The 13,142-nt window shown below is 42.4% G+C and overlaps 1 protein-coding gene across 2 annotated transcripts in view; it reads left to right on the forward strand.

Moving 5' to 3' along the window:
- The window catches only part of NR6A1 (nuclear receptor subfamily 6 group A member 1), a 260,459-nt gene that overhangs the window by 220,316 nt on the left and 27,001 nt on the right, over positions 1-13,142 (forward strand). For both annotated transcript variants that reach the window (XM_023217166.1, XM_023217167.1), the window contains exon 3: positions 6,600-6,842. In XM_023217166.1, the coding sequence (XP_023072934.1) occupies positions 6,600-6,842 (243 nt within the window). The remainder of the gene's footprint in view (positions 1-6,599; positions 6,843-13,142) is intronic.

Below are 13,142 nucleotides of genomic sequence, written 5' to 3' on the forward strand. Positions count from 1 at the left end.
CTGTGTCTCCTGGGCTGGAGTGCAGTGGCCGGATCTCAGCTCACTGCAAGCTCCGCCTGCCGGGTTCACGCCATTCTCCTGCCTCAGCCTCCGGAGTAGCTGGGACTACAGGCGCCCACCACCTCGCCCGGCTAGTTTTTTGTATTTTTAGTAGAGACGGGGTTTCACCGTGTTAGCCAGGATGGTCTCGATCTCCTGACCTCATGATCCGCCCGTCTCGGCCTCCCAAAGTGCTGGGATTACAGGCTTGAGCCACCGCGCCCGGCCTCTGGATACTTTGTTTTAAGAGAGATTTTGATACGCTATGAGGTGGGTTTTTTTTTTTTTTTTTTTTCTGGTTTTGTTTTTTGGTTTTTTTTTTTGAGACAGAGTCTTGCTCTGTCACCCAGGCTGAAGTGCAGTGGCATGATCTCGGCTCACTGCAAGCTCCACCTCCCAGATTCACACCATTCTCCTGCTTTAGCCTCCTGAGTAGCTGGGACTACAGGCGTCCACCACCACTCCCAGCTAATTTTTTTATTTTTTATTTTTAGTAGAGATGGAGTTTCACTGTGTTGGCCAGGATGGTCTCGATCTCCTGACCTCATGATCCACCCACCTTGGCCTCCCAAAGTGTGCCCCTGGCCTATACTATATAATTCATTAAGACTAAGAAATGAGAAGGGAAAAAATCACAGTTGGAAACTCCATTATTATTATAATTTTTTTTTTTTTTTTTTTTTGAGACGGAGTCTCGCTCTGTCACCAGGCTGGAGTGCAGTGGTGCAATCTCAACTCACTGCAGCCTCCGCCTCCCGGGTTCAAGCAATTCTCCTACCTCAGCCTCCAGAGTAGCTGGGACTACAGGCGAGCACCACCATGCCCAGCTAATTTTTGTACTTTTAGTAGAGACAGGGTTTCACTGTGTTAGCCAGAATGGTCTCAATCTCTTGACTTCATGATCCGCCCGCCTCGGCCTCCCAAAGTGTTGGGATTACAGGCATGAGCCACCACACCCGTCCTCCGTTATTTTATTATTATTATTATTTTCTTTTTTGATGGAGTCTCATTCTGTCGCCCAGGCTGGAGTTCAGTGGCGCGATCTTGGCTCACTGCAACCTCTGCCTTCCGGGTTCAAGTAATTCTCCTGCCTCAGCCCCCCGAGTAGCTGGGATTATAGGCACATGCCACCATGCCCAGCTAATTTTTTATATTTTTAGTAGAGATGGGGTTTTGCCATGTTGGCCAGGTGGGTCTTGAACTCCTGACCTCAGGTGATCTACTCTCCTCGGCCTCCCAAAGTGCTGGGAATACAGGCGTGAGCCACTGCTCCCGGCCTGAAAACTCCATTATTATCTTTAAATCTCTAAATCGTTTATATATGAGCTAGGTTAGATTGTAGATTTATTTTTTACCCATGAACACATTATTCAGGGCAGTGGGGGAAGCTTCAGGTTTGGCTCCATGTAAAGAAAAGCCTTTGAACCATTATAACTGTCTAAAAATAGAATGAATGGAATGAAGTGCCTTATGGAGTCACTGGAGATGTGTTAAGTAAGAGGATGGGGCAACTCTTTGTCTTGGAACATTGTGGAGGGAATTCATGCCTTAGGTAAAGATCTGTTCAGGGCAATTTCTAAGGCTCTTTCTAACTCTTAAGATTCCAGATTCAGTAATATAGGAATAATACGTCTCGAAATTACTGCGGTGAATAGTGTATGTAAAAACTTCTGGCACATTGCATGGTACAGAGTTGGTGCTCATTGAATGTTTTTTGCCTTATCTATAAGATAAGAATAACCCTTACCTTGGCCTGATGCCAGCAAGATAATGAATGTAAAGATGCTATAAATACCCTTCAAATCCTTTGCCAATAGGAGGTGCAGAAACCTGTATCTGACATCTGGCCAGGCACGATTAGGGGCATTTGCTTCAGTTTGTTCATTTACGAAGGGGGACCTTGGCTTTTTAGGTTGGTTGGTTGGTTGGTTGGTTGGTTTTCAGTGGGGAAGGGCCTGACTTACCTGCATGTAGAATGTATAGATTTGCCTTGCTGTGGCCAAAGAATGTAATGGTTAGGAACATAGACTTTTGGGGCTTCCAGCCTTCCCTCACTAGCTGGATGACTATTAGGGAGTGATAGCATCTCATGGGCCTCCATTTCCTGATCTGTAAAATGTTGAGGGCACCTGATTTAGGAATAATTGTGATTATTCAGCACAATAAGGTATGTTAAGTGCTTGGCCAGAGCATAGCACCTAAGTGGTCAGTTAACAGTAGCTGATTCTATTGTTGTTATTTTTCACATACTGGGAGAGAAGTTTTCCAAATGCTTCTTTGAAGGGCTATTATTGATCTGGAGAGAGCCTTTCTTTTGTACCATTGAGAAACTCCCTTTTGAATTAGTTCCTCATCCATGGTATAGACCATTTTTTTAATAAACCGAACATGGCAGGCAGTAAGAATAGCTCTAGCGAGACAGAGAAGCAGTCCTAGGACTCCAGGCTCCTTAAAGAAATATGGCCCTTTAGTCTTTGATCTCAGTGTGCCCTTTAAAAAGTGTATCATGAGAAAAGCAAGCAGTGTTATGAGACATGAGCAGGTTCTCTTAACAGGTCTGTATTTGATTGTCATTCTGTGGGTTCTTTGCTCTGGATCCAGGTGCTGCACAGAATGCCGTAGAAATGCTTTATGAAGAGGTTATTGAACTTCAGTTCTGATACTGGTGGTTCAGGGTCAGCCACTTTCTAGGTGGACAAATTGTTTAACCATTTTGGAGCCTCCACTTCATCATTTACAAAAGGGTGATAACAATTGTACTCACCTATATATGGGATTTGAAGATGACATGAGTCAGTAAAGTAAAGCCTACCTAGCTGTGGTGGGTGTTCAGTGAAATCATATCAGTGAAGAAAGGAAGGTGTGGTCCTTGTGGACATATTCATTATAACTATTTTTAAGTCTAGTCTAATAAGGCTCTGGTTTACATTATAATCATATCTAAAAGAACACTGCAGGTTTTAAAATTAGAAAATTTAGATTCTTGTATAGCCAATCATGATTTCCCAACAGTTTCATTTCCAGGCCTTTTCAGCACTCTAGGAAATCCCATCTCAAACATAGTGGGTGCTATTTTTATGCTATTCATTTTGCCTTTTTGGCCTTACCTGTTTTCATTTTTAAAATTTGCTACTGTAGGCCGGGCGCGGTGGCTCAAGCCTGTAATCCCAGCACTTTGGGAGGCCGAGACGGGCGGATCATGAGGTCAGGAGATCGAGACCATCCTGGCTAACCCGGTGAAACCCCGTCTCTACTAAAACATAAAAAAAATTAGCCGGGCGAGGTGGCGGGCGCCTGTAGTCCCAGCTACTCAGGAGACTGAGGCAGGAGAGTGGTGTAAACCCGGGAGGCGGAGCTTGCAGTGAGCTGAGATCCGGCCACTGCACTCCAGCCTGGGCGACAGAGCGAGACTCCATCTCAAAAAAATAAATAAAAAAATAAAATTAAATTAAATAAAATTTGCTATTGTAACTTTTCTGTAATGTTTACTTTGAGTTTTCTTTATGCTTTCAAAAGGAAAATGAAAGGAATACTCATTACACCAGGGCCATTTTTATAGGATATCTTTTTGTTCTTAATAGGGTTTTTTATATTTTGTTTGTTTGTTTGTTTTACAAACAACAGAAACTCACTTAAATTAACTTAAGAAAGAAAAGAAGGAGGATTGGCTGGGCGTTGTGGCTCACACCTGTAATCCCAGAACTTTGGGAGGCCAAGGTAGGTGGATCACGCGGTCAGGAGTTCAAGACCAACCTGGCCAACATGGTGAAACCCCGTCTCTACTAAAAATACAAAAATTAGCCAGGCATGGTGGCATGTTCCTGTAATTCCAGCTATTCAGGAGGCTGAGGCAGGAGAATTGCTTGAACCAGAACCTGGGAGGCAGAGGTTGCAGTGAGCGGAGTTTGCACCACTGCGCTCCAGCCTGGGCTACAGAGTAAGACTCTGTCTCAAAAAAAAAGAAAAAGAAAAAGAAAACCCCAGAAGAAAAAAAGGAAGATTGTATTATAATAACATGGTTATGTCAGTTTGTCACTGTGCTGTTTTATCACAGGAAGTGCATACAAGCCTTAGAAAAGTCTGTAACCAAGAACTGTAGAGTCCTCAAGAACCTAGGCAGTCTTTCCATATCTGTCGTTCTCCATTTCCCTGGTTGTATAATCTCATATATTTACTTCTCTGAATACCTGCTGTTTGCCGAGTGACTTTGGATGAGTCATAATATTGCCTGTTTCCCTGTTTGGAGGAAAAAAAAAAAAGGTATATTAGTTTCCTGTGCTGCTGTAACAAATTACCACAAACTCATTGCCTTAAAGCAACAAAAATTTACTCTGTTACTGGAAGAGAAGCCATAAATCCAAAATCAGACTGGGCATGGTGGTTCACGCCTCTAATCCCAGCACTTTGGGAGGCCGAGGTATGCAGATCACTTGAGGTCAGGAATTCAAGAACAGCCTGGCCAACATGGTAAAACCTTGTCTCTAATAAAAATACAAAAATTAGCAGGGCATGGTGGCAGGTGCCTGTAATCCCAGCTACTTGGGAAGCTGAGGCAGGAGAATTGCTTGAACCCAGGAGGTGGAGGTTGCAGTGAGCCGAGATTGAGCCTCTGCACTCCAGCCTGGGCGACAGAGCAAGACTCCCTCTCAAAAAAAAAAAAAAAAAAAAAAAACACATCAGTATCCCTGGGCTGAAATGAAGGTGTTTGCAGAGCCACAATCCTTTCAGAATCTCTAGGGGAGAATCAGTTCCTTGCCTCTTCCAACTTCTGGTGACTGCCGTCATTCCTTGGTTGGTAGCCAGTTTTTGCCTCTGTCTTCATATCACCTTCTCTTCTACATATTATGTGTTTCTTCTTCTCTACTATCCTTATCAGATCTCCCTCTGCCTCTGTCTTATGAAGACACTTGTGGTTGTATTTAGGGCCCACCCATATAATTCAGAATAACCCCCTAACGCAAGATTCTTAATTTAATCACATCTACAAATACCCTGTTTCCTTTATAAGGTAGCATTTTACAGGTTCCAGGGATTAGGACCTGATATCTGTGGGTCGCAGTTATTCTGCTTACTACAGATGGCAATCATAAAGAATCATCTCAAAAGTTGGCATATAATAAGGGCTCCAGAAATGCAAGCCTCCTCCTTTCTCTGCATCCCTCCTACGTATACTACCATGACCCTCCGTTAACATTGCCTTCGAAAGCCTTTCTTTTCAGGAATGTCATTATCACATTAAATGTGTACCTGCTGGGGTAATAATAAAGAAAATAATAGCTGACAGTTATCAGATGTCTGTTATAGCCCACACACTGCAATGAGAACTTTATCCATGGGATATAGGTATTATTATAATCACCATTTAACAGATGAGAGAAATGAGAAAAGTAAAGATCAATTTTTCCCTAGTTCACCCAGCTAGTGTCAGAGCTAGGATTCAAATTAGAATCTCTCTAATTATAAGGGGTCTCTAATTCATGGTATAATGACGTGCCTTTGCTTTTGTTTGTTTTTTAAGAGACATGGTCATGCCGTCACTTAGGCTGGAATGCAGTGGTACAGTCATAGCTCACTGCAGCCTCAAACTCTTAGGCTCAAGCAGTCCTCCTGCTTCAGCCTCCTCAGTAGTTGAGACTACAGGTGTGTGCCATCACGCCTGGCTCTGTAATGACGTTCTTGATTATTATACCTTGCCTCTTACTCAGGAGTGAGGTTCAAATATCTGATTTCTTGTCTTGGCCTCTGATCAGAACCTTCCCTGGTGATTTCTTGTACCTGCTGGCATAGCTTCACATCACAGTTCACAGAGTACTTTTTTGTCATCAGCCTGCTCTTTAGCAGTTGCTTGGTCCTGAGTAAATGCAGTTTAAAGGAAGAGGAAGTGAAGAGCTATACTCTATTCTGAATTTCCTCCTCGAGTAACTTGTTTATTGCTAGTCAGTGAGTTCCATGACTCTGGGGATCATAACGATTTATTTATGTCCTAGCACAGGGCCTGGACACAGAATAGATATTCTGCTAGAGTGTAAGCTTCACCAGGGACTTCTGTTCACTGCTGTATTCGTGCCTTACAGCAGTTCCCGGGATAGAAGAGTTGCACAGTAAATATTTATTGACTGGATGTCTGGCTGACTGGCTTAGTTGGGCATGGTTAGAATTTAATTACAGCTGTCATTTATTGGCTATATATCACGTGTGAGGCACTTACATATATGGTAAGTAATCCTTACCATGCTCTTACAGGGCAGAATTGATGGGTTATAGATGAGCAGGGTGAGGGTGATAGAGGAGTCAAAGATACTTTGTAGGTTTCAGTCTTAGATACTGATCCAAGTGTTGATGAAACCCAGGAGAAAGAGTTTAGGTAGACTGTGTTGTGGTATCTGCAACCACAGATTCAGGGACTACTCCTGGGACAAAGCTCCAAAGATGGGCCCCCTATTTGCCCTTTAGCCTGGAGATAGTGGTGGTCTTAATCTACCCAGAGCAGAGTTGCTCACTTTAGGAACTGTAGGTTTAAAGCCATTATTTCCACTGTGTTCTAACTCGAACATGATCAGTTTCTGTTCCAGATGATCGGGCTGAACAACGAACCTGTCTCATTTGTGGGGACCGCGCTACAGGCTTGCACTATGGGATCATCTCCTGTGAGGGCTGCAAAGGGTTTTTCAAGCGGAGCATTTGCAACAAACGGGTATATCGATGCAGTCGTGACAAGAACTGTGTCATGTCTCGGAAGCAGAGGAACAGGTGCCAGTACTGCCGCCTGCTCAAATGCCTCCAGATGGGGATGAACCGGAAGGGTGAGTGGTGCTCATGGCGCTGATGGCCCATCCTTCATTCAGGACTTTACCTTTAGTGTCAGCTGTTTAGTTACTTATTTCTCAAGCTTGCATTACATATGAGGCCTTACAGTTTGTACTCATAACCAAAAATGAATCTGGAACCATTCTTGCCTGCAAGAACTTCCTAAACTAGGTAGAAGGGAAAAAACTAGTGAAATGTTAAGGATTCTGTGGGAATGAGTGCACAAGCCCTGTGTGACCAGGAACCCACTTAATAATCAGGTCTTAACTGCGATTAATATACATCACTAATTATTTCAGGAATGATGACAGAAGTAGAAATTTTTGGATGAAAAGGCATGAGGTAGGAGATTTCTGAATGCGGTATCAGTTTGTTTGCTAGAACCATGGTGTACTCAGAGGCTAGGCATGCTCAGAAGTCTGTGTCTAGGTTGGTGAGGAGTTTGGGATGTATTGGGAAGCTTTCCAAGAGCCCTTAGCCTGGGATAATAGGAATAAACTGACGTTCTAGTAGGATGAATATGAAGGACTCTTTTGGAGGATGAATTGGGGCAAGGGAAACGGAAAAACCATCTAGAAAGTTTTTAGTAGAGTCTAGAAGGAAATCTGAAGGAACGGGGGAAATAATGGCAGAGAGAGACACTGAAGAAACTTAGCTGATAGAACTTGGTGACATACTGAATATTGAGCAGCACCAGAAGTTGAAGTTGAGAATGTGGATTAAGAGTAATGATCTTACTATGGAGGAAAAAATGGGGGGGAGAAAAAAAAGTCAAACTAAAAAGCAGGGTGATTTCTCTATAGGACCCTCTGAAAAGAAAGGAAAAGAAAAGAAAAAAGCGTGGGGCAAAATGTTGGCCTTGGCAATACTGAGTTTGAGGTACCTGAGAAGGACACATAAAGATGCCCACCAAGGAAGTTGGTTGTATAGGATTGGAACTGACGTGAGAAGCCCTGCCTGCAAACAGGCTTCATGGAGCTGTTGGCACAGAGGTGGTAGTAAAAGTCTAGTCTAGAGGTGAAATCACCCACAGAGAGCTTAGATACATAAGAGAGAAGGGCCGGTATCAGAAGCCTAGAGTGGTATTCCCATGGAGAGTAGAGAGTAGAATAGAGCAGTGTCATTCAGCCGAAAGAAGAGAGGCTCTAGAGGCAAACAGACTAGCTCTGAGCTCTGTGACCTTAGGAAGTTTGCTTTATATCTCTGATATTCAATTATCTTACCTTTAAGGTGGTATGTTACTTGCCCTGCAGAGTTCTGTACAGGATTAAGTATGATAACATACAAAATACCCAGCAAGGTATTAGGGGTTCATAGCAGCAGTGTTCAGGGATGGGGGGGTTAGTCAGATAAAGTGAACTATTCCAACTGGTTTTATAGCATTATGAATGCAGGCATCCAGATGTACTCAGACTGGTTTTATTGTGTATGAGATAGGAAGGACCTTTTAAAAACTTGCCCATCATGAAGAAAAGTAAGAGAGATGTGGAAGGGCATTTAGATAAATTTAGGTGATTTATAATTTATTATAAATACTAATATTGAGCACTTATTTATGTACCCTCCATATATATATTCTACCACTGAATACATACAGCAATCCTGTTATTAACTGTTATCCCCAGTTTACAGATACAGCTTAGGGAGGTAAAATGATTTAGCAGTAGTTAGTTTAGGGGTGGTTGTGTTGACAGTTAATAGTTACTAAATTATAATTTGTTATTAAGCAGTGCTTGTACCTGACCACACAGAAAATGTACTGCTTCACATGTCTACCATGTGGCGTAGTTGTTTACATGTTGGAACGCCCTGTGTTTACTGGATGATGAATGCCATAGTAGGACATTTGAAGTGTTACCAAGTTTGTCCCCTGCCTCTCTTTCTAACTCATTTCTGAATACTGTGCCTCAGGGATGCCTTACAGTGCCTGTACTAAGGTTTTTTCCTCTACTTGGAGATCTTTTCCCTTCCCCACTGTCAGTTTCCTCTTACTGAAATCTTTTCCAGCCACCAATACCAAACACGTACTGTCTTGAAGAGTCTGTCAACTTCTTGCCCTCACCCCGTTTTGGTTTTGGCCTCCACATTTCTCATCTCCCTTTGTTGCCCTCACTGTGAGTATCTTATGAAAGCTTAGTTATTATGGGTTGTCTTCTTGACTGCTGTCTCTGAAGAATCATCCTGCCTATTCAGCCGGAGTGTGAGATTCTGAGGCTTCCAGCAAAATTCACCTGTTTTAGGGAAGAAGAAACTTAACCTTATAACCCCTCTGACCATAGACCAGAAGACACATGGAGTATGAGGGACAGGGAGCTGTCTCCTTAGGACTATTTGCACGCAGAGCAGGCAGACCCAGTTGCCTGGTGAAGTCTGCGTCAGGGAGAGAAACCCTGCCACCTCCTGGTTGGTGCTGCGAAAGCAGGATTAAAATTGCAGTTGCCATGGGAGTATTTTGGGGGTAAGGAATACTCTGTATGGACCTATGGTGGTTGACACATAATTCTGTGCATTTGTCAAAACCCATAGAACTTTATACCACAAAAAAGTAAATTACTACATGTGAAAATTTGTTTAATCAGCTAGGATATTGTAGGGGTTACAGGGCAGAGAGAAAGAATGCACACTGTGACAAATGAATCTAGCTAGTGTTAGAAATGAGTCACATAACCACACTTAAGGGGTCGGGGAAAAAAGGAGCTAACCTTTGAAAAGTGTTTTTACTGTATACTGTAAGGCTAAAAATAAAAAGAATTACATACAAACAAAGCACTCTATAGTTTGTAAAATTTGTTTCTCTCAAGGTTATGTGTTAGGAATTCTGTCGCTACTTCATTTAGAGTAGAATCAGCAAGTAAATATATTGTGGACAATGAGAGTCAGGTTTCTCACATCAGAGAAAGAAAGAAGTTATACATCAGCAAAGGAGAAGGCTAGAATGAATCCCCTGGTGCTAGACTGGAATCAGTGTGTCTGTATGTATTCATGTTTTAGATAGATTTAAAAATATATAGATACCGTGTGTGGGTAGGTGAGTTAGTGTACCTATGTATGTTTCCAAGCTCTAGCCACTGAGAGGGGCTAGAAGCAGATACCCCAGGAGCAATGAGTACACCCAGCACCCAGATCTTGGCTTCCAAATATCAATGAAAGGAATGAGGACTCACTGGAGAACTGGTTGATTCTAAGGCTGGGATAGGAGAAATATAAAATGATCCTGGAGCATCTTAAGGTACCAGCAAATTAGGAAGTACTTTCTAAAAAAAGAAAGGAAGCGTATCAAAGGGCACAGAAGCCAACCTGAAAGAACTTCTGATGGCCAACGTTGGAACAACTTTAGGAACAATAGCTATAGGATTAGTTTATAACCCAAATAATAAAGTAAATATCCATGAGTTCATACTGAAAGAAGTAAGTTAATAAATAAAGAGAAGTGATCATTCTTCCTTTTAAGTGAATTCTGATTAATAAATGTAGAAGGAGGCCAGGCTTAGTGGCTCACATCTGTCATCCCAGCACTTTGGGAGGCCAAGGCAAGAGGATCACTTGAGCCCTGGAGTGCAAGACCAGCCTGGGCAACATAGTGAGACTCCATCTCTAAAAATATAAATATAAATGTAGAAGGAATGAGGGAAATAGAAAAAAAAATCACCATTAGGGCTGGGCACAGTGGTTCATGCCTATAGTCCCAATACTTTGGGAGGCCAGAGCAGGTGGATTGCTTAAGCTCGGGAGCAAGACTAGCCTTGGCAACATGCTGAAACCCCATCTATACAAAAAAAATATACAAAAATTAGCTGGGCGCGTTGGCATGTGCCTGTAGTCCCAGCTGCTCTGGAGGCTAAGGTAAACTTGGGAGACGGAGGTTGCAGTAAGCCAAGATCACACCATTGTACTCCACCCTGGGTGACAGACCAAAAAAAAAAAAAAAAAAAAAATTCACCATTAGAACACCACAGTAATAATTGCGACAAGCAAGATCCTAACGGATGCTAAGTAAGTGGCATTGGTGTAAACAGAAACAGAATATTTGCATAGTCTGCAAATATATAGTAATTACAAAGGGAAAAATAGTAAGTTTATTTAAAGAATTCTGACAGACATGACTGTAGCCAAATGATCAAGATTAACAGTACCAGTAAAACACACCAACATTGTATATACCCCCGATATGAAACACTGAGAAGCGCACACATGTACACACGCACAGAGGTAAGTTCATTCTCAGTCTAATCCTGAGAAAACAGACAAGCCCATATTGAGGGACGTTCTTCAGAATAACTGACATTTGACAAAATACCCATTTGAAAAGTGTCAGAGTCACAAAAAACAAGGAAAGACTGAGCTGTCACAGATTGGAGAAGACTATGAAGGCAAGACAGCTAAATGCAATGTGGGCCCCTGGATTGTGTTCTGGAACAAAAGAGATCAGTGAAACAACTGGAGAAATCAAAATGAAGTATGTGCTTTGGTTAATAGTATTGTACCAAAGTTAGTTTCCTAGTTTTGATGACTAGCTATGATTATGTCAGATGTTAAAAGGAGGAGAGTATATGGGAACTCTCCATTACTATTTTTGCAACTCTTGTATAAAGTCTAAACTTACCTTAAAATTTAAAAAATTAACTATTAAAAAAATGCAGCTGCCATTTGTGGCTGGGGCTTTTTCATGTGAGAGACAGCTCTCTGTTGTCCTCCATCTTTGGATATAGAACTGAGTGTCTTTTCAGACCTGGAAGTTGACTGGTCAGAAAAGTCATTAAATTAGCAAAGCAATGAGGAAGATCTAAAGAAGGGTGGTGAATGGAGACTGGGCCCTGTCTGTCCATCCCCACTGCTGCACTAGTATCCCCCATGTACGTTCCTTACCCATTTTGCAGTCTTCGGGATAAAGTCAGGCTCCTCAAGGTGATTTTCAAGGCCCCTCTGACACTGGCATCAGCCACCTGATCCCTTTCCTTCTCCATTTGGTGGTCCCCACTCACAATCTGCATTCCATCCTAGTTCTTCAAAAACCCAATGATGTTTCCTGTTTTGCACATGTGGTTTCATCTGCCTGAAAGAAGAGAGGGTTTCAGCCACCCTTTCTTCTACTCCTGACTTCAAGGTTCAGCATTTATTTGTAACATCCTCTAAGAATCCTTCTCTGACGCCACCCCCCACCAGATAACCCTCCTGTGCTTCCACAGCTTTTTTGCATGCCCTCTGCCATAACCCTGGTCACCTTGTGTTGTCTTTCTCTGTTCACTCGTCTGTTTCCCTCATTATTAGACAATGAGCCCCTCAAGGGCCATGGTCAAGTGCTACTTTTCTGTTGGTCCCTCAGCAAATAACTCAGTAGTGATAGGATGCTCCCTGGTTAGATGGGATGACTGTGATGGAGGGCCATGGCAGGAAGTGGGATGGGGAGAATACTGTAAGAGGAGAAATGGAGATACAGTCAGCTTCGTGGTGGGTGGGAAGGGGGAGTAGATTTCATGTTAGTTAAGTAATTATGTGAAAAAATAAAAAATTTCCTTAACTCTGTGGTCTCATAACTTGCTAACTAGTTCAAAAGTATAAAGGTCAAGGAAAGCTTCTTGGAGGAGGTGATGTTTGCAGAATGGCATTGTGAGACAGTGATCCTATGGCATCTCCATGTCACTTTACCAGGGTAAAAAGTGCCCCAGGACACAACACAGAGGTCTGCATGAAGCACTGAGAAATCTCAAGGAGGGATAACATTTGAGCAGAATCTTAAAGAAATCAAAGTTCGTGTTCCTTACAAACTTTTTTTACGTTTCTTACATTTTCCTTATGAACTTTTTTTTACATTTTTTCTACCGAAAAAAACTGTAGAGACAAGTTTTCAGCATATTGCCCAGGCAGGTCTTGAACTGAGGATCAAATTCAGCTGAGCTGAACTGAGCTCAAGCAATCCTGCCGCCTCAGCCTCCCGAAGTGCTGGGATTATAGGCATGAGCATATGCCCGGCCAAAGGTTTGTTTGTTTGTTTTTAAATTAAGACTTTAAAATTTTGCTTTGTTTTATTTTGAAATAATTTCAAGCTTACAGAAAATTTGCAACAGTAGTAAGAATTCCCATATACCCTTTACCCAAATTCACCAATTGCTAACATTTTGCCACATTTGCTTTATCATCCTATTTGTTTTATTATTTTCCCTCTCCCCTCCCCCTTGCTCTTCCTTCTGTCTCTCTCTCTTCCACCTTCCCCACTTCCCACAGGTAAGTAGGTATGTGTGCGCCTGCATGTGTGCACCTCCTTAGCCATTTGAGAGTGAGGCATCGGCAGTGTTCCT

The sequence above is a fragment of the Piliocolobus tephrosceles genome, chromosome 14 (assembly GCF_002776525.5).
Source record: "Piliocolobus tephrosceles isolate RC106 chromosome 14, ASM277652v3, whole genome shotgun sequence".
Classification (NCBI taxonomy): Eukaryota; Metazoa; Chordata; class Mammalia; order Primates; family Cercopithecidae; genus Piliocolobus; species Piliocolobus tephrosceles.